The sequence below is a fragment of the Engraulis encrasicolus genome, chromosome 6 (assembly GCF_034702125.1).
Source record: "Engraulis encrasicolus isolate BLACKSEA-1 chromosome 6, IST_EnEncr_1.0, whole genome shotgun sequence".
Taxonomy (NCBI): Eukaryota; Metazoa; Chordata; class Actinopteri; order Clupeiformes; family Engraulidae; genus Engraulis; species Engraulis encrasicolus.
In genome coordinates this window covers 45,144,550-45,167,172 of record NC_085862.1, presented here as the reverse complement: position 1 = coordinate 45,167,172, position 22,623 = coordinate 45,144,550, and the positions used below count along the sequence as shown (strand labels likewise).

The following is a 22,623-nucleotide window of genomic DNA, read 5'->3' as shown; positions in this document are numbered from 1 at the left end:
CTAGAACACTTGACATTGGGAAACAGTGTATGTTATTCCTGCAGATCTGTGCCAGTTCTCCGCCATCTTTATTGTGTTCTCCTGCTCTCCTGTTCCCCTGCAGAATCAGCCTCTCAGGTCGCTGAGGAAGCTCCTGCACCTCTCCAGCTCCTCGTCCAATCAGACGGGCCCCTCTGACCTTCGCTTCCAGGCACTGCCCAACCCCCCTTCCTCCAAGGGCGGTGGCGGGGGCGGCTTCACAGACGCCCGCAGCGTGGGGGTGGGCGCCGGGGGACCCGTCCAGTCCAAGAGCCGGCAGACTGTGTACCCCCTCCCGGGTCAGCTGGAGTCCAGCTGGCACGCGTCGGCCCTGGGCCGAGGCGACGGGAACCCCTACCCCGACCAGCTGGGGGGCCAGGGGGGCCAGAACGGCCTCGGCGGCGGGGGGTTCGGCAGGCCGCCGCGCTCACGGATGCCAAACCTCAACGACCTGAAAGAGACCGCTCTGTAGAGAGAGAGGACTGATCTGAAGGATGGTAGGTTATGGATACGCCCCAAGATTCGTCATGACAACAGACAGCACCTCCTCCTGGAACCTCGTCATGACAACACTTCCTGGGACCTCCATGACCCAATGGAGGGACAAAAAAATACGAATTGCCCTTTCAGGCAGACTGCCGTTTCGCTACCAGCTACAAAAGGATGAATCACGAGGTCAGGAGACGAAGAAATGTCAGACATTATCTTAACAACACACACCGGAAACTAGTCCGGAACTGACACCCTACTTTGCTCACGTCGACATTACAACCATGACGAATCTTGCGCTGCCAACTGTATCTACCGTCTTTGGAGAGACACAGCCATTGCCCCACCACTCCCCTACCCCCTATTCCACTCTACGACCCCTATGCCCCACATCCTCAGTGTGGCCCCCTGCTGTCCTGGATGTCCATGACTGCACCATGTGAGAAATGAATGCCTCTGAGCCATTGGCAGCACGGGGGGAAATCACTCACACTCCCACAGGGAGAGTTGGTGGCCTAATAAATGTCTTAATTTTTTTTAAGCTTCCATATTTGATAGAATTTGTAATATTATTATTTATGTATTATTCCTATTATAATTTTTGTTATAATGAAAAATATAATTACAATATAAACACAGATGATGAAATTATATGTATATGGCAATCTAAGATATGTATAGTACAAGTGTGAGAGCTTTAGTTTCTACACAATACAGAAAGAGAGAGATGACATTATCCTGCATAATGGTTCTATATTTCATTAAGAGTATTTAAATGGTTATGTATATGCAGTATTTAAGTTTAAAATGACAAATTAGCACCATCGCTATACATATTTTGTGTAGTAGTAATGCCTGTACTCAGTGTTGGGCTGACGATGGCTCTCTGTCATAGCTGTCCATTCTGGCTTCAAAGTGTAAAAGAAAACACCCTGCCATGTATTGATTACGCCTGTTGGGTTAATCAATATCTGGGATCACTTATGTGTGTGCTTATCAGGATTTTTTTCACCATGACGTCAAGCAAGCTCTGTTTTTGAAGCGAAGCAGGTTATAGGCTATATTATGTCTACTGCTTTCAGTCAGAGGGCAGTTGCGTATACAGTATGTATAGTATTCCACCGTATGCAACTTACACTAGCTGCTTCAAATGCATTGAATCGGAGGTATCTGATATGTTGTGAAAAAAGGGCCTTTGGTGGATTGAAATATGTGGCAGGGTTTTTTTTACTTTAACTGAGCTGGGATCAATTCTTCAACTGTCTGTAGTTGTCCTTTACCCTTACTGGGAACACATACCGGCCTCACAACATCATTGTTGTCACACGGTTGTTGGATGCAACCACTATTTTGAAATGGATCATTTTTTTAATTGTTGTGTTGCTCTAATTCTTGTGACTTCATACCGTATGTGGGCCAGCCGTTAACATAAACATATCAAGCTAATCATCTTCATCATCAAACAAATTCCAGACGTGGCCCTTAAATGGTCTTATTGCATTCTAGCGCCACCCTGTGGTTAAAAGAAGGCATGGCAAGATTTACCCATTCACCTGTTGAGACGTTCAGTTCATGTCTTTATGTGTATCATTGCTTTTTTTAAATTCGTGTCTACATGTTTTCAAATACCATAGATATCTAAGACTACAGAGTTATATTATTGTATTTTTAAGATTACAACTGTTATGAATTACTTGTGTTATAAGAATTAATTATATAAAGGACCATCGTAAGGTATTCTACTGTTGTAAAAGCAATCAGGAGGGTGTGCAACACTAAAGTATGACAACGTAAACAAATTTATGGCTAGAAAATATATGTGAATTCTATCGATCATAAAATTATACATGGATGCTGCTAAACTGACAGAGGCTTATTTTTATTTTTATTTTTATTTTTATTTGGTAATATCTTCAGGCACCAGGGACATTCCCCTGTGACTTCTCGCAGCTTTGATCACTGAAGCCTGCTTTTTGTCCCCTCAATTAGGTCATTGTAGTTTTTTATCAGACCAGTATAATGCCTGTTCACAACAGTGATAGCCACCACAGACCCCTTAGTTCAGGCACAGCTTTCCATTTTTGGACACGTTTACATAGAAATTCATGCCGACTGGGGTTCGGTACAATAGGCCTACCGGTACACACTAACACAGTGTGTTCAAGACCTCCTAAAGCATCCACAGATAGACAGAAGGGCTCACCACCGGAAATGTGAAAATTGAGATTTTGGGACAAATCCAAAAGGTTTATTCATTAGTTGTGCATCGCACAATATGGTGTGAATTGCATTACTTTGTCCCTCACTAGTGCTATGTTTCGGATTTATTTGACCAGTCTCATTTTGTGGAACGATGCTTAAACGGTACCTTCTTGGTGCCTCCCTCCCCGTCTGTGGTCAGGGTTGTGCTGGGTGTGCAGTGGCACACTGGTATGGGTCTCTTATGGCCACCCATGGCTGTATCTACAATCAAACGTTTTGTAATGTAGAATTTGTCTGGTATTAAACTATTATACACACGGTCTATCTAAATAAATGTGACGACATATGCACATACAGCAAAAAAACAAACACCTGTCACTAACTTTACTTCATGAAATGAATGGCTTATTTGGGATTTCAAATCATGTATTATATTAATACCAATGTGAGAAACACGCATCTTTGGTAATATTTATATATATTTAAAAAGGTTTATCCAAAAATCATTGAAATGATGAAAACAAGGTATTGAAGACTTTTATTGTTTTATGACACAGACATGACCTAGTAGCATACTAGTAGATTTTTAACGTATGGTCTGTTGCAACAGTTCACTCGTTTTCATTGGTTTATTATTGCCAATCTGGCTATACGACAATGTTCATGTTTACATCTGTTACTGACAGTGACTCTCAATAAAAACCTGCAATATAAAGACATTTAGACTTGTGTTTCCATGAAAAAGTGCACTATTGTGTAGCATGGCTATTGTGACTTCAACGCTCAACAAGCATTTGGTCTGACCTACTCGCATTGTCTCAAATTTCTCAAAGGGATTGGTTCCCTATAGCCTGAGTGAAAGCCGACTGAAAGATAAGAGGAATCCATCTCAATGGAGGGTGGGAGATGGTCTGAGTGCCAAATTCAAATTCAAATTGTGCTTTATTAGCATGACTGTTACAATATAGTGTTGCAAAAGCATACTAACAAGACAGAAGTGAGAATTGTGTTACCTTAACCAATCAGTAACAGACTCTGCGGATGAGTTCTGCGTCACCATTCTCAACTGTTTGCTGATTGACAGTGAGCGAACCGAGCAAGGAGGGTTTCTGCCATGTGCGGAGCCAAAATCTTTGGGTGCAAGTACATAGGATGGCCTCGCCAAACTAGATTCCCTATCTTGATACAATTTGAAATGATCTAGATTGTGAGCATGATGAGACTGAAATGACGCGAAAAACTTTTCTGCAGCATCACAGTAAATATGGGCGGGCTGGGCCCAGGGTAATTTTTTGAGTTAATCCAGGCCGAATCTTGAAGGACATAGTATATATCCAAAGGTCAAGTGTTCAAATCTGCTGTGCTAGTTGCAGCAGACAAAAACACATCTGCTAAATGTAATGGGATATATTTATTTACTTTATATTTAGTGTGGGTTCAACCAAGCCAACCACTTGCGGTTTTGTCCTACAGACAGCCAGAGCCTTGCCTTTGTCTAGTGGGCGCTGCTAATTAGCATCCTTAACACTGTTACTGTAAACAATGAATATTAATGTTCATCTGTTACCCTGGGCTCAACATTAGACTAATGAGCACGCCCATGGGGTGGGGTGGGGGATGGGGGCAGGGCCGTAACGAGACATTTTCAAATACTGAGGTCAACTACTGCGTGCTGTACTGCAGGGGATTGCCCTAATGTGGGACACTGCCTAATGTGGGACACCTAAGCTTCAGGGGCTCTGGTTCCTCCCTAAACTAATGAATGTAAGGGAAACTATGGTAAAAGTGAAGCTCTCTACCATGTGACCAAAATAAGTTTACATTTGAACTATCCAATAAAAAATAGGGTGGGGCAGTCATCAAACAAGAAGCACCTGCTGTGAAACCATCCAAAAGGCCAATGACATAGAGTTTTGACTAAATTAGTGTTACGGGTAGAAAATCATTAATATCAATAAATCCATGCAACTTTTGATCCTGATGTATTTATGAAATGTTTGTTCATTATAAAATAATGTAAAATGTTAGATATTTACACTTTATATTTGGTTTTAAATTGAGTTTCTTACTGTCCCACTTTAGGACCTGGTGTCCTAATGTGGGATGGCATGATTTGCCTAATGTGGGACACTGGTTTATGCAATAACAGTGGTAATTTACATGGTGACAGTGATGTTTTGCAGTGTTAAACTGCTTTATAGTTGCATATATTTAAGGTCAAGTGATGAAAGGATGAACGTTGAGGGCAAGGGATATCTCTAAGGTTTTGTGTGGGCTGTGTGTGTGCATGTGTGCGTGTGTGTGTGTCTGTGTGTGTCTGTGTGTGTGTGTGTGTGTGTGTGTGTGTGTGTGTGTGTGTGTGTGTGTGTGTGTGTGTGTGTGTGTGTGTGTGTGTGTAAGGGGGATGTCTCAATATGACACACACACACACACACACACACATGCGCGCGCGCAAACACAACATCAAAAACATTAAGCTTGAGCTCATTTAAATCGCATTAAATTAAAAAAAAAAAAAAAAACATTTTCTAAACTTTGGAAAGTCAATCTACCTTAAAAAGACTACCTTAAAATCTATGAATTATAACTTGTAACCCCATTTTTTGATGAATTGCACAGTTTTCCATTTAGATTTCTTAAATAAAAATATGAAACGATGGCTAATGTAGAAATAAATAGTTTTGCGAGAATTAGGCTACTTGTTTAGTTGTTTACCATTATTTTTGAAAGTGCACCATGGTTTAAAATATTTAACATTGACTTTACAGTGTCTTGCATTAAATGTAATGTTACATTTCACTGTCCCACTTTATGACAATGACTGTCCCACATTAGGAAGTCGTTCATTTTCTGAGATGCTTGGGCACTAAGAGCACTAATGTCTGTATAATTTCTTTTACGTATGAATAAATTATCTGCATGTTTCTCTTGATTTTATGAGGACACGCCTGGAGGATTCCAAAAATGTATTGAATGTGGATGTAATGTGTTGTCTTTATATTGTAATAGTCTTCAGAAATCCAAAAACAAAAAAACGTCCCACATTAGAGCAATCCACCCCTACTGTAAATTTAGAATGCTTCAAACTCTTCAGTTAAACTCTTCAGTTCGTTTCCATTAATCCCTGCCTTGAGGATAAATGGGGGTGGAATATACAGACTGAATTTATTATTGTTTGTCATTGATCAATTTTCATCATAGATCAATTTTACATTTCTGAAAAAAATACAGAGGACATGACCTCTGTGTCCTCAATGGTAGTGTGTGTGTCTCTCTTGCCTGGATGCCATTTAAAAAGCAGATTCACATTCTCAATGATAATAGCTCTGTTCTGTGCCTGTGCTGGTTTCACTTAAAATAGCATACATGTGTTAAAAATATATCCCATATGGAGTGTGTACAAAAGAACCACAAACGATCACTCAAGATCAGATTTAGTTTATTGAAGGACATGGCTGTCATTGAGTTATGGTTATTATACAATCACAAAAAATAAATGCACATAATATGCATGTGTTAACTGCAAAGTGATGCACTGGAAGGCACCATTGCAGGGGATAGCATAGGGGTTTAAGGGGGGGTGTCTCCATTCAAAGTCATTATTGCAAATAACTCCTGGATTATGTTTTTGCAAGATAACACCTTCAATCATCAATGACGTTGTGCCTTACGCCACATGTCAGAGGCTGGGGGGAAGGACGGGAGGAACTAATGATTTTCAGCCATGGTGCATGCCTTGTGCACACCAGGAATGTACACATGTGCAAGAGACAATTTCATCTGCATCAGAAACACTTGAACCTGAAACTTTCTTGCAGTGAGGACAAAATGAACACAATGAAGAATGAAGCATGAATACAAAACGGAATCTGACAGACCAAATTTAATCAGGCTCCTATGCTTGTGTTTGTACATTTCATTTTGAAATAAGGTTATAAGTTAGAGACATCTTTTTTTCCAAAAAATGTATAGAAAAATACACTTTTTAACAAACGGTTTAAATCCCCCTCTTCCATGATGGATAACAGCTGCAAAATCGCAAATGAAAATACTGGAAAATTATTTCTAACCCAGGGGCGGTGTTTTTGTTCCCATGGAAACATATGATGGACTACATTTGTATGCTGTAATGTCAGGTAATCTCCCACCTTTGCTATGCTGTGCTACGCTAAGGGCTAGCGGCTAGGCTCAGGTGCATTTGTTAAGGCACATGAGTAGCTCCATGCGTATGGCGATGCGTGTGTGCCATCCCAGAGGAAGCAGGCGGATGTAACGGGCCACGATGGGCGGCCGCAGGATGTTCTGCACGGTGGAGGTCCGGTCAGAGTTGCCATAGAAGACCTGGTGAGGAAGACAGTTACATTAGACAGTTACATTGGAGCTTTTGCCTTTTATGCACAGCCATTCACAGAAGAGGACATGAAAAACCCACAAGTTTTGTAATTCAACATTTCCAACATTCCCAATAGGACCGAAAGCTTGCAAGTCAAGTAAAGCTTCTTTGCACAAAAATAGACCTGAAGTGTGCAGATTGTCTCCTTTTTATACAGCATTTTTTACTGAATCCTGCACCTTCTAAACAGATGAGCAGTGGCCTATCACAACTTTAGTCAACATTCTCGATACAAAACAATAAGCATGCCCAAATTACCCCAGAGGACCCTTGTGGTCAGGGGCAGAGCAAAGTGAAAAGGCAGGATTTGCCCCCGACAATCCCAAATATAAAACTATCATCGTAGTCTACCAGTGGCATCACAGGCATTTGTGGACTGGACACAGTATCAAACATGGTAGGATATGAGGTGCAAGTTTAATCAAATCTGCACAAGACTGCTTAAAAACTTTCCAAATGTTGTTTTAAAACACACAGGGTCAAACTAGTACCTCTCATCCTTTCCTGTTGATTGTAGCCTCGATGGGATCCAACACTAACCTGACTTATGCCACCTGGCAGTGTTTCGCCAAACTACACACGAGGGCGTTCTGATTTCCTCAAGCAATATGAAGTGCGTCTTAATATGCGACCTTGCCTCCTCCACTTGCGCTTGTCTCCTCGTCCCGCCTCCTGGCCCCTCCTCCGTGGAGAAAACGATAAAGTTTCCCAGCTGTCAGCCTAGCCACAACAACTTTTGAGGGACTGTTTTTCATTCACCATCCCAATTGCAAATGAGAAAAAGACTCTACAATTGAGCTTTTGCAAGATATTGAAATATAATGCTGTTGTCAGTGATGTCATCATGACGAGAAGCAAGTGGAGGAGGCAAGTGGAGGAGGCAAGTGGAGGAGGCAAGGTCGCATATTAAGACGCACTCAGGGGCACCTAAGTCACGCCGTCTACTTCCTGGTTCATGGGGCAGAGGGAGTAAAAAAATGAATGGAAGTGAACAAGGCGAGACTTTCGTGGTGGATTTGTGGTGCATAAGTGGAGGTCCAAGGTTTGGATTGGTGTCGAAAAACCACTCATTTCAAGCCCAGTAATTATTTTTTGACTCCCTCTGCCCCATGAACCAGGAAGTAGAGGGTGTGACTTAGGTGCCCCATCTGAGGACTGTGAAAGTCAGAAACGTTTCTTAACGAATGAGCCAATCAGGATCACTGTGTGGGATTTTCCATGGATGGGCAATAAGGGCGTTCATGATGGCGTTTTTTCAACCAGGCAGCAAATTTGCTAGGCAGCGAGCATGCTCACTGTGTCCGCATGAGGCATCCTGGTTAGAATTGCCGTTCACGACGCAGTTTAAGGGAGTGACCTCTGCACGGCAGTCGTGTCACATGGTGTTAAACCATCGCGGGAACAAAAGTTTTGTCAAGCAGCCACGCAGTACCACAAGAGCTACTGCTGGGCAGAAGACCTCCTCCATGCCGTCGGTAATCTGCTGTGATTGGCATTCATCAATCTGACGTGAATTGCAGGTGTAGCCCACATGCTTGTGAGGCAGCTCACTCGCTGCTCCAAGTAAGAAGCAGCGTTTTTTATGTCTTGGGAAATCACGTTAGAAAAAACTGTCCAACTTGTTTGACAAGCATTCAACTCCACCTTTATTCGACTAAGCAAATCTCGTGTTGATCAAGCTTTTTTTTGCTTGGTTGCGACCGTGCCTAATGTTGTGGTTCTTCATCCACTTGTCATTCTCAGCTCTGTCACGGGTTGAGTTCAATGTGAGTGGCTGAAGTGGCACGTCAGTAGAGATGAGGACAGGTTGTTAATCCAATCACACGCAAGGATTTTTGATAAGGAAAACCATTCGAAAGCATGAAAGTTGTGGATGGGTTCCCAGATGGTATCGTGAAGACGAAGGCAAAACATACCAGCTGGTTAGAGTTAGGTTAATGCAAGACGTCACAGTTGATCGAAAGTTGATCTGCCTAGGCTGAAAACAGGGAAACGTAATTGTTTTCTCTACTCAGGCAGGGCAACACGGAGGTCACAAGCAAATGAAAAGGACAGGAGGTAGTAGTTTGAGTTGGACCCAATGTGATTGTGAGTGCAGGAAGAAAAGCTCAATTTAACATAAAGGCCCATCACCCCCTCCCTCACCCTGTTGTTGCCCGTGGTGTCCTTGTAGTAGACCCAGTTGAAGCTCTCGTTGCTGCGGTACTGGACGCTGTACTTGGTGATCCACTCGTCCGCGTCGCAGCGGCCCTGGGTCAGGATGCCAGACACCACGCCCACCTCCTTCAAGTCCACCTGCAGAAACTGGCTAGTGTCCTGGAACTTGGACAGCCAGGCACACCTTGGCAGGGGAAAAAGTCAAGTGGGATTACAGTTACGACATACACTGTAAGACATCAAGGTCCCCTGCCTGTCTCAAGTCTGGTTGCTCACAGCTAGTCTTTGGATAACATGACCTTGACATGGCCTTGTGGAATTAGAATCTGCACAGAAAACAAAATGGTGGCTAATAATTGCACTACAGTCAAATTAATATACTGTATATTGTAAAGAGTTCTCCTCTTCAAGTGGTTACTGCAGGCGAAATACCAACGGTAACGCAAACTATTTTGTTTGTTAATATTCTGTGGGACCAGGGAAATCAATATTTGAAGTGAACATCTTTCTTCAATATGCATGACAGGACACTTTCAAATACTTTCTTTTTGCATGTACACCGTTGCAATATTAGGACATTTAGATGGATAAGCATTAAAAGTTGTGGACATCCATCCATCCATCCAGGCATCCATCTATCTCTCTATCCATCCATCTCTACTCCATACTCATCCCTCTATTCTACTATGCTCTAGTTATCCAGTTATCCATCCAGCCTTGACCTTAATTTCCCCAGGTGTCCCTCCTAATGTCCAGTAATGCTGGAGGATATGCATTAGGCAGACTAGGCCATGACGAGACGAGACGAGACAGCCACGCCACACTCACACACTCACCCGTAGCCTTGGCTGTTCAGCCGTGCCTTGTCAGCGGTCCAGGAGGAATACCAGCCAACGTAATGCTCGGGCTTGTTGCAGCTGATTTGGTCGGCAGACACTGACCCAGACTCGAAGCCGAGGGCTTGGTGGTAGGGACACTCTGATGAGGGGGGGAAAAATCACACATGAGATCTCATCATCAGTAGTGTTCATTGCATTAGTCAGATGACATCAAAGTCACGCAAAGTCTTTCAAGAGAAGTTGTCAACTTTTCTTGACTAGTGTAAATCAAGTCAAGTCTCAGTTGATAGGAGGGAAGTAATGACATTACATTCAAATTACATCAAGGTAATGCATTGTCATTCTAAGAGACCACTAATGCGCAGCTTTCCTCCTGTTTCCCCATGTTTCTCGTTCTTGAAGTCACCCTTCTTACAAGGAAAAAGTGACATTGCTTTTTCTCTCTGAACCCGGTCACTCTGTCAAATTTCACGCACATCCAAGTTCAAGACAGGGGCAGGGTCAAGACGTACCGTAATTTTAGGCAAAAGCAAAGATGACCATCCCGCTAACAGATGATCTCCCTTTTTTAACCCATTTTGTCCTAAGCCCTTTTTGGGAAAGGGTGCCCTCTTCCTATTAAATCCTAAATATCTCAGCCTCCGAAGCACATACAAACATGAAATGAGTTACATTTAAAAGCCAAGACCCTCCTCTTGCATTGTAATGTGTTCATTCATCTCTAACATACTAACATAGATAATAAAACCTGTATATGTGTCTCCAGGACACAATGGGTTAACACCCTTCCTCAGGCTGGTGGCATGGATACAGCCATGACATGACATGGCAAAGAGGGATTTGGAGAGGCTAGTTGAAAAGTCATTTAGTCACACAGCATGTGGCCGGAGAGTCAGCAGGGTGAAGGGAGAGGGAGGACGGGCGCTGCACAGAGGGACATCCAGGCAGAGTGACATTTGGCATTTAGAAAGCCCAGATCCCCACTGAAATAAGACCACAGCTGTGGGGTAGTCAGCCATAATCACGGGCTAAAGGGGGCTAATGACTGGCCATAGGTCCCAACGAAATAGTAGCCCTTTAAACATGTTGTGAACTAGTTGTGTTCGTTGGAGAACATGTCCAAAATGGTTGATCTTGACTATGCCCTAGGTTAAATAAAATTATAGAAGGACAATATTACTTAACAGTGTTTATTTTTCCTTCAGGTTCAGTTATTGTTACTTTTGCATACACAGTGCGTAGGCCTACATGGATCTTGCAGCGCTACTTCAACACAGTAGGACAACCTGTGACAGTGGGACAAACTAGAAGAATGTTAAAAGTGTTGAATTAGTTCTGCAAAATGTCTTGATTGTCATAAAAAAGACCTTTGATTCAAGCACATCCAGCTCTTGGACTCTCTGTGTTTGTTTTTATTCTTCACATAGACTCTCATGCAGGCCTTCAAGTCATTCCCACCGCTTGTTTTTTGGGGGATTGAGGGGAAGGACAGGTTCTATTTTCAGCCCTTTAATCTGTCCATCTCATTGCTGCACATGTAATGAGCTTAGTTGCCTCGCTGGCACCTTGCCCTTCTTCCTCTTCCATTTTGTGTTGGCTTCCTGCTTCATTTCCCTGTCTAAGTCTATTTATGTTTGGATTCGATGCTTGTGCTTAAGCCCATGCAATAACCTGTTCTGCCCTACAATGCCAAAAAAATATGATACATTTGTGAGGATTTGGTCAAAATCATGACAGTTATGACCACACCACAGCATGGCTTGCAATAACCCAAGGACCTCTAAAAGATATCCGGCAAAGACATGGGCTCCTAAAGGATATCTACCTAACGAGCAGCAAACCTTTTTTGCAATACCAATACGTACATAATCAAACACACAGTAAGAGAAACCAGAGGTTCTTCAGTTGCCACTGTGATGGAGCCTAAAAGTTCACAGAGGAACATATACTTAGGTATCTTGCTATGGTTCTTTCAGGCATCTTTAGGAGAATAGTGGTTCATATCAATTGAAGGAACATTGGGATTTCCAACAATCCCCAGAGAACTTTTGGAGGTTTCCCCACAGGGGCAACTGAAGGTTCCTTAGGGAATTATTATTATCATCATTATCATTCTCATTCTCATCATCAGGGGGTTATCATTTTTCACAGTTCAGGATCATTTCTCATGATTTAATTTCACGGTTTTGCTGGCATCATGCCCGGGTCCATGTGATCCATTCACAGAGGTGCCTCATAGCGAAGTGTGACACTGGCTTGGAAGGATGTCAACACCAGTATACATGGACATGGGTTACGTCCAAATTCTGTAGTAGGCAATGCGTCTTTACCAGTAGCTTGAAGCTTCTATGTAGAAAGCCAGCCAATAGTAAGCACACTTCAGATGTACACAGCACCGTCATTTACATAACCTTTCAACCGGATTGGTCACCGGGGGCCTGCTCCTAATGGCACTACTGACCAATGACCGTACAGTTGTTGATCTCCCGCGGACTTCTGGGATAGAGAAGTAGCCATCGTTTGCCTATTGTAAATATGACCGGATATAGAAAGTCATCTGGGCACCGTTCGCCTCCTGATTGACAGCATAATAGGGTACTCGGACGTACCACATAGTCGCTTCCTTCTGTGTTGCCTTCTACAAAGGAAGGCAGGAAGGGACTTTCGGATAGAGACAGCATGTTCAAGTTGTGACTGCTCAATGGCACCTCAAGCCCCACTTCCCAATGGGATATTGCCACATTGTCACTCTCGTCATACCTGTTCCTTACGACACGCATACACTACAAACTCAAATGGCTTTGCACAGACATCCACATACACCCTGAGGGTCTAGGGAGCATTTCCATATAGGTGCTGGAGAGGGGGATGCAGTGGTGCGTTTGCATCCCTACTTTCAGACTCCCTAAATAAGGCTTCCTCAACTTTTACTGCAGACAAATGAGTGAAGTGCAACAGCAGTAGCATTGTTAAAAAATAAAGTATAAAGAAAAAAATGCACCTACACCACCACTTTAAAACTCGCTCCGGCGCCCCTTGAGCGTTTCCATTTAAAATCCTGTGCATGACCTGCACATGTGGTTGACTATGCCTCTTTTCCACTGACGGTTTTCTGATAGGCCTACAGCTCGACACAGCATGACTCGGCTACCATTTTTTTGTCTTCAATTGAGCTGTGTCGTGCCCAATCGAAAAGTAAAAAGTGGCGGCTGAGTCACGCTGTGTCGAGCTGTAGGCCTATCAGAAAACCGTCAGTGGAAAAGAGGCATAACATTTAATGGTCTGTCTTACCTGGCATACACTTGAGGAAGTTGCTGGAGGGCTTGGCGGTCGCAGGCGTGGTGCCTGGGGCGGCGCCGGGTGGCGTGAGGGTGGTCACCACGGAGGCCGCGCCTCCCTCACAGTCGCAGGTGCACGCCTTCCCCGTCCACTTCTCGATGGACTCCTCCTGCACCTGCAGATCATTATCCTCAATGACCTCCTCTTGCTCCTCTTCCTGCTCCTCCTGCTCCTCTTCTTCCTACAGCACACACACAGACACACACACACACACACACACACATACACACGCACACATTATGGCTCCAAGTCATTCTTGTCCCTCTAATACTTTGCTCCGAAATGCAACATTGTGCCCATAGGTGTTGTCGCCCCTCTCCGTGTTTTTGCAAGATATGAAAGAAAATCTTTGATAAGGACACCAGTGGAAAGGACGGAATGAACAGCAATGATTTTTAGCCATTGACTTAACTGAAAGACACCAGTCAGAGCTGATCCAGATTCAGAACGCTGAGGCCCTAATACACATGATAATGATTTGTGATGATTTTGATGAATGCATCCAGGTCAGTTTTTCAATGGAGTTTAACTTGCGCAGACCTGTGCTGGATCTCAAATGGCACACTTTTGCACTTCGGGTACTACGTTTCAGTGTGTAACTAATACACTGTACTATGCACTGAAGCATGAGCACTGAAGTGCACAAGTGCACCATTTGAGATCCAGCATCGCACTTCTTCAAAAAGCTCCAACAAGAAGTCCAGTTGCACACAACTGAACCAGAGATTCTTTAAGTAGGCCTATATAGAGATATGCCAACATAATAGGTTTCTATGGGCACCTAACGCGACCAGGTTCCGGTCTGCCTAAAGGGCCGTGTCATAATGCTCCTACAATGAATAGAACAGTCCTTAGGTCTGCCTAGGTCTGCCTAAGGGGGGGCCATAATAGAACCAGGAAACAATGGGCCAATGGAACCTCTCTCTCTCTACTCTCTCTGACTGAACTCCTCCACCTGACACAGTAGACTTTGATGGAGGTGGACAACCCAGATTCAGAAAGCTCAGAAAGTCATGGCATACAGTATAGGTTTTGTTCAGGATTGAGTTTTAGCTGGAATTGAACGTCTTTTGTCTGGTAACTGTTTTGTGGTTTGTTTGTTTGCTTTTTACCATTAGGAAAGTGCATGCATTCAGTGCCATTGTCATGTTTGACTTGGGCAGTCGAAGAACGACAAATCCGCACACTGTTGCTGCTCACTGATTTATCTAACACAACGTTTCGACCTCAGCTCCACCTGACGAAGACCGCCTGAGGTCGAAATGTTGTGTTGAATAAATCGGTGAGAACCAACAGTGTGCTGATTTTTCCTTCTTATTTTACACATCTTTGCTTGCTCTAGCACCTGTTTTACTGGATGTGCTCGCATCTGTTACACTACTTTTTAACTTGGGCAGGAGCCTATGCCAACTTTGGGAAAGTGTGTTTTTCTGTTAGTGTCATTGCAGTTTGTGTTTGAACAGTAGGACAGAATGGGATGAGTAGGACCTCTTACCTCTTGGCTGTTAACCCCAATTAAGGCTGTCCCAGGTAAGCAGAAAGCATGCAAGGACACAGAGAAAAGGAGATTGCAACAGTGGCATTAAAACATCACAAATACTTTTTCCCGGGACGAGCACCACGTGCCAACGATGGACATCTCAAACACATTTCTACTGACCAAAGAACCGGTAGGCCATAGCATATAACAGAATGTAGGCCAAAAGATGCATAATGCACTTTACATGTCCGAAACACATCTTGATGAAATGAATGTCACTAAATTATTTATAAATACAGGTGCACATATGAGCAACATTAAAACCACAACACACTATTCCTTCTCTCACATGATGTGATGAACCTGCCTCACACAAAAGCCCCATTGAAACTAGTTTCTTGGAAAATTTATGAAAAAAGATGACACAATCCACCTAAGTCTCTGAACTAGGCTTTTAGTCTCATTACTATACGTTACCAAAATGCAGAGTGATGGACAGCAACAGCACAAAGAGGAGCAGAGAGCAAAAGATTTTGCACAGATCCATCAAGGATCATCTTCCGACCATTATTTTAGGCGGGCGGGAGAGCGGTGCCTTACGCCACTGACGGTGCTATTAGGGATCACCTGCCGCGCAGATGTACAGGTAAGTCAACACAACAACAACAGCCCTACCTTGAGTTAAGAGCAGGAGAGTCAACAAAGCCACACATCTCGCCTTGATCTTCATGTTTCCCCCCAACGCTTTCAACGCAGAAACTACTGTAACCTAGGACCGACGGCTGAGGTGAGCATACTGGATTAGAATAATCCAGAGCACTCCAAATGTCTGCCCTAATGCCTCTTTATCTCTCTGTGGCCACAGCCCCACTCCACAAGCTACCCACGAGAAATTTGGCTAATCCGTACCAGGAGTAAAATAGACTAGAAAGTAGTAATATAAAGTAATATTACTTTAAATATTATATTATATTATATTATATTATATTATATTATATTATATTATATTATATTATATTATATTATATTATATTATATTATATTATAGGCCTATTATATTATATTAGCCTATATTATATTATTATATTATAGCCTATTATATTACAGCCTACTATATTATAGCCTATTACATTATGTTGTGAATAGGCTTGTGATTACTATGATTATTTCTATGGTCAGATAATATGGTGGAATAAGAGTATACTGTAGATACATCTCTAAATCAATGATTTCTCAAAGAAAATGGTGAATGGGTACCTGAGTTACAGTAGCCTACTTGGGAGGCCTATGTGCTTTTTTTCTTGGAAACACGAGCTACATTTTCTGCTACATGGCTTTAAATGTTTCATTTTTATCACAAGGTTGTTTATCATGTTGGTTCAATGAAATGCATGAAGCTGTTTGGTTGGCATAGCCCAATGAGGGTTCTATTTACTCCTCTCCCCATGAGGGTTCTTCAATTTACGGCCCACAGGTGATGACGTCATTTAATTACCTCGGATTGTCAACACCTGAAAAAAGACATAATAGACCTACGTTGTGCAGACGCTTTTGCCGTTTTTGTTGTACCAACCCATTTTGACTATGAAGCACCAGTACACTAGACGCACAAAAGAGGAGAGAAAACTGAAGAATGTCAAAAGCAAAGCAAAGGCGTTTTCGAAGTATATTTATAAACTTCAGAAAGAGGTTGGTTGATTATAACTGTTCGGCTTTATCCGTGTTATTCTTTATACTCGTGGTATTCTATAATGTTTTTCGATTTTGACTTGGAAACAGGGAGGCCAGTCAAACGTGAACGTCACCGTGCCAAATCGAGATTCCACTGATTTTCTGGAGCGGATGAGTTGCGAGGCGGCGCGGCTGTCGAAGTTCAACAAACGGTGTGCCATCACGCGAAGGGAAATTGCACTGGCTCTACAAGGACTTACGGCGATGAGGGGCCGCCTGTCCCAGTCGTCCTGGCACTTGTTTTAACTCACTACTGTAATGTTTACCTTTTTAATTTTTTGAATAAAAGTCTTTACTTTGAATGAAATGCCCAAATGAGTTTGTGCAAGGATCCCATCTGCATAGGCTGCTATGCCTATCCTCGTTGTTTAGTGCTTTGTAGACATGGTTCAAGCTGTAGCCATGAAGTGGTGGGTCAAAACCAGAGAAATTAGAACACAGGGAGAAGGCTCAGTCTCATTGGTTCCCATTGTAGCCAGTTAGCTTTGCATGCATACTACAGTAACGAGCGTAGGCCAGTCCTTCATGTGGGAAAATGTATGGAATGGAAAGGGGAACCCATGCTAAATACATTGCTACTGCCATTTCCAGTCCCAAATATTATCAACAAAACATTCCTGGTAAGCACTATGACTGTTGTTTAACAATAGGCTGTATTGACAAGTCGTTCAGGTGTGTAGTTTTACAGCAGGTTAGAAGATTTCAACCTGTACTCGCTAGCATCGTGCTAATGTTTATGGGTTTGGCCCCATAAAAATTGAGCTTTGTGACCCAGTATATAATAATCTAGTGGCGCAAAATAATCGAAACGCTACTCAAATGGGGTCTTATTATTTCTAGCTTCGAATTTAATATTAATATTTCAGGACAAAAAATTATAAAAAATCACAAATTATAATGGTGGAAAACTCCATTGACACCCATTCATTTTGCACTGTCCCGTGGTTAGGGTTAGCCAGTTGTGGCTATAGTAGCTTGTTCCGTGAGTGAACAGCCCCTGGTCAAAACGAACTGCCAAGAGCTGTTTTCTGAATTCTGGGAATGTTAACTTTGTGTGATGCCAAGCAATGGTTGGATAACCCTCCATGATGCTAAATCCCAGCCATACATTTCATGCCATTTCAGCAAACCAGCTGATCCTAATTACCACACACACGCCCAACCAAAGAAACTCGACACAGAAGAACAATCTCTCGGGGGAAATGCATTGGCCACTGTGTAGTACGGGGGCGTTGCCTGAGGACACGGGTGGATGGAAAATTAACTCCCTTGCGCATGGTCATTGGTCAGTGGGTGCGATTCAAACATTTCCGTACTACCAGAGAAATTAGAACACAGGGAGAAGGCTCAGTCTCATTGGTTCCCATTGTAGCTAGTTAGCTTTGCATGCATACTACAGTAACGAGCGTAGGCCAGTCCTTCATGTGGGAAAATGTATGGAATGGAAAGGGGAACCCATGCTAAATACATTGCTACTGCCATTTCCAGTCCCAAATATTATCAACAAAACATTCCTGGTAAGCACTATGACTGTTGTTTAACAATAGGCTGTATTGACAAGTCGTTCAGGTGTGTAGTTTTACAGCAGGTTAGAAGATTTCAACCTGTACTCGCTAGCATCGTGCTAATGTTTATGGGTTTGGCCCCATAAAAATTGAGCTTTGTGACCCAGTATATAATAATCTAGTGGCGCAAAATAATCGAAACGCTACTCAAATGGGGTCTTATTATTTCTAGCTTCGAATTTAATATTAATATTTCAGGACAAAAAATTATAAAAAATCTCAAAAATTATAATGGTGGAAAACTCCATTGACACCCATTCATTTTGCACTGTCCCGTGGTTAGGGTTAGCCAGTTGTGGCTAGTAGCTTGTTCCGTGAGTGAACAGCCCCTGGTACTACCTTGCGCATGGTCAGTGGGGGCGACACCATGATGGATAATTTGTGGCCAAATTAACTGCAGCTGTTGGTCAGCAGTAGGACTAATTGCTGGGGGTAATTAAGGACAGCTGACAAACATTCACGCTGTCCTATGACCTGTTCCCCACTCCGACCCTCGCGGAAGTGGCATTGCATGCTTCCCTGATGCTTCCAATACTGACCGTAGAAGAAGAATCAAATTTCCGTACTCCCCTCGCCATCATTTCGTACTACGCTGTTATGACGTCAGTAAGCCCTCCTGTCTCTCCTCTCTTTGCCCCCAACCAAGGAGAGGGGAGACAGGAGGGTGTCGCCCCCACTGACCATGCGCAAGGGAGTACGGAAATTGTATCCATCGCACCCACTGACCAATGACCATGCGCAAGGGAGTTAATTTTCCATCCACTCGTGTCCTCAAGCAACGCCCCCGTACTACATCGTGGCCAATGCATGAAAACGGCCAGTGATTGGATATTCTTTGGTGAACTCCGCAGAGTATCCAATCACTGGGTGTTTCATTCATGTCCTAGCAAGGGCAGGATCCTTGACTTTGAGATAGACCCTTACTTTCTCAATCTGCTCCTGTCTGTCCCATCTCGCCGCAATTAGGCCTACACACATGCTTGACCTCTAAGTTTTGGTAGAATATAGCTGAGTCATGGTTCATTGGGGTCTAGAGATCAGCAGCTGCAGCATCTCTGGGTTTCATGTGAAGACCTGACAGTTTTTGGATTGGGGATGGGGTGGGGTGTATCCTGCTTATTTGACTGTTGCCTAGCAACATTGCGTGATTCAAGCCCTGCCTGTGTGGAAGACCCATTTCTGATTTTTTTTTTTTTTTGCAGCTGCCTGGTTGTTAAAATAACAGCGTTTCCTATCATTCATTATTTATTCCTTTTCCTCCTGCGTAGCCAGAGGGGAGAGGCAGGGCCGAGGGATGTGATTTGCCAGTTATATGCTTCCAGTCAGAGATGGTCCCCAAACCGCAAGAGAGAACAAATCCCATGGTTGCTCGCTTTGGTGGGACTCCACTTGCCAGGTTGATGCCAACTACTGTACCACCATGGAGTGGCCAAAGTTGTGGCATTTAGACTTCTCCCAACTAATGTAGGCCTACTGCCTATCTAAATCTATGTAGCAGACAAAAAAGAGGAAAGTGAAAAAACACATGACGCACACGACACAGCAAAATGGATCCTGGCTCCTGCAAGAAGTGGTGGTATTTATATATATATATATATATATTGTTGTTTTTCAAATAATGTAGGCCTACTTCCTTTTTTCAAATAATGTACTTGGTCTGAATTTCTTTAACTGACAAAAAGAAATGTAAAACACAAAGATACACACAAACACACACACATAACAGTGAAAAATTACTCCTTGTAGATTGTTTGTAGCCATGGGCCTACTCTTTGTGAACAGGCACTAAGACGTAAGAACTAGTTGAATATATGAATATAGTGTTTGGTATTCTGACTTAACACAATAACATAATTAAATAGCACTGTATAACTTCACCTTTTTCCAAACTGTATATCAGCTAGTTTGCAATGGGTTGCTTTAATAAAATAAATAAATAATGTGAGATCTCACCCATGTGGTTGTGCTATCAGCTTCTATATAGTCAGTGGAAGGCGAGTCATGGGTTGTCACGACGATTGAGATGTGCTAATAGCAGCTGTTTAGTCACGCTGCTCACACACACACACACACACACACACACACACACACACACACACACACACACACACACACACACACACACACACACACACACACACACACACACACACACACACAGTGTTCAGTCTGTCATGTCCCTCTTACTGTCAGGTCAAGCACGCTTTACTTTCGACAGCTGCGTTGTGTACGCACACTTGTATCCGGCTGTGAAACACACACGCACGCACACACACACACACACACACACACACACACACACACACACACACACACACACACACACACACACACACACACACACACACACACACACACACACACCTTTGAACAAAATAAGTGTGTGAATTATATGGTAGGCTATTCTCATGTAGAACATAGGCTTACCGTATGTGTTTTTCTGCCTGTTCACAGTAACCCTGGGAAACACCTAATGTTTCATTTTCATGGACTAATGTATTTGAAGTGGTCGCATGTGATTACAACAGTAATTGCATCGGGCAGTATTACGTGATGTATTTTACACACTTGTTTTAATTGATTTACACAAGTGTGTGTGTGTGTGTGTGTGTGTGTGTGTGTGTGTGTGTGTGTGTGTGTGTGTGTGTGTGTGTGTGTGTGTGTGTGTGTGTACTCGTAATGTGTACTGCAGTGCAGACACATCAACTGTGTTGAATGCACTTCAAGAATTGAGATTTATTCAACACACCACTCGAGATGTTCAATATTCAAGTGCACATTTAATGATAATATAGGCCTACTGCTAGGCATACTGATGCTGGCAGTACAATAAGAACAAGTAGGCCTAGGCTATAGTCCTACCCTGAGCTAAGATGCAATGCTGGCTCAGAGTACATACAAAGCTTTGATGAAGGAGTGCCTCTCTCATCTGATTATTTCATACATTTTATTACTTCACGTTGTGGCTCTTGCATGTTTGTAAAGCCACAAACATATTACACATGTGTAGACATAAATACAAATGAATGATCGTTGAAAAAAGGGTCTGAGTTAGTACAGACAGACTGATAGTTTTACAAACCAGCCATGCAAAAGGTAGGCCTACATTCACTGAGCAGATGGCTTTATCCAAATGCAGTGGTTTGCAATAAGCGGCAAACATCGTCATTGGCACGGCCTACTTGAATGAGCATCTTAAGACACCTTTTGTCATTAAACCTGCATGGATGCATTATTAATTAATACCATCATGAATTGACAGTAGCAATCAGCAAAAGTGTTGCTGTTCCTGTGTTGTAAATGTAGATTGTAACAGGTTGCAGGTTGTTCACCACTAAGGCTAAGTGTACATCTCCATCTAGTGGATGGAGAGGTAGAATTGAAAGTGTCCTGCAATTTCTTCAATTATTTAGAGAATTGCACCATATAGTGCTTTTGTATATTCTTTTCCATATAGATTGACAGTAGCAATCAATAAAAGTGATGCTGTTCCTGTTCTGTAAGTATAGTAGATTGTAACAGGTTGCAGGTTGTTCACCACTAAGGCTAAGTGGACATCTCCATCTAGTGGATGGAGAGATACAATTGAAGGTGTCCTACAATTTCTTCAATTATTTATAGAATTGCTTTTGTATATTCCCTCATTTTCATACAGGTAGCCTACAGCATACACATAGAGGTATTTAATATAGACCCACAACACAGTATTATAGTTGATTTATGCTCCAACATAAATGTTACTGTTTTTGCTGTTTGTTTTTTGTTGTTTGTTTATTTTTTTATTTTAACTTAAGTCAATACATGCACACATGTGCCGTTCCAAATTAATTACATTTTCTCTTAACGCAGTCTTTCTCTCTCTCTCTCTCTCTCTCTCTCTCTCTCTCTCTCTCTCTCTCTCTCTCTCTCTCTCTCTCTCTGTCTCTCTCTCTCTCACACACACACACACACACACACACACCCTCTCGCTCTCTCTAAATACCAGAAGAGGGCGTTGTGGTTAAGCTGTGTAAGTATTTTCAGCTGGTGTGCGTGCCTTTATGTCTGTGTATTAAATTCAATTCAACGAGGTATTTCATAATGACACGTGTCGAACATTAAAACCGTGCGCACAAAATAATTGCAAATATTTCATATTTTAAACCTACTGTGCACTGACATCTAGTTAAGTCTGAAACTGTATGCCCTGGACATAGGCCCATATCCCTGTCATTTCATCACGACACTAATTATTTCCCTGTTGCGAGATTGCCAGACGCTCGAACCAAAGTCAAGCCACAGGTACTGTGCTGACAGCCAGCGACCTAGAGCGTCTTTGGCAAAATTGAAGGTAACGCATTTGATGATGTTTCATAGTCAGAACATAATAACCACTACATATAACCTACCTACACACAAAGTATTATTGCA

At 42.7% G+C, this 22,623-nt stretch overlaps 2 protein-coding genes across 4 annotated transcripts in view; one reads left to right on the top strand and one right to left on the bottom strand.

Moving 5' to 3' along the window:
* Positions 1 to 3,410, top strand: part of LOC134451355 (cyclin-dependent kinase-like 5) — a 147,609-nt gene extending 144,199 nt beyond the window's left edge. For both annotated transcript variants that reach the window (XM_063201765.1, XM_063201766.1), the window contains exon 19: positions 104 to 3,410. In XM_063201765.1, the coding sequence (XP_063057835.1) occupies positions 104 to 490 (387 nt within the window). In that variant the 3' untranslated portion in view covers positions 491 to 3,410. The remainder of the gene's footprint in view (positions 1 to 103) is intronic.
* A 2,880-nt stretch (positions 3,411 to 6,290) lies between these two features.
* On the bottom strand, positions 6,291 to 20,190 carry LOC134450417 (retinoschisin-like). Of its 2 annotated transcripts, none has more exons than XM_063200263.1 (6): positions 20,167 to 20,190; positions 14,933 to 14,958; positions 13,390 to 13,618; positions 10,096 to 10,237; positions 9,248 to 9,443; positions 6,291 to 7,050 (listed from the first exon to the last, which is right to left on the bottom strand). In XM_063200263.1, exons 1-6 carry the CDS (start codon positions 20,168 to 20,170, stop codon positions 6,898 to 6,900), a joined length of 750 nt encoding a protein of 249 aa, XP_063056333.1. In that variant the 5' UTR covers positions 20,171 to 20,190; the 3' UTR covers positions 6,291 to 6,897. The 2 variants fall into 2 exon arrangements, with proteins under 2 accessions (XP_063056333.1, XP_063056332.1); XM_063200262.1 differs by lacking the exon at positions 20,167 to 20,190 and adding an exon at positions 15,593 to 15,667.
* Positions 20,191 to 22,623: the final 2,433 nt, after the last annotated feature.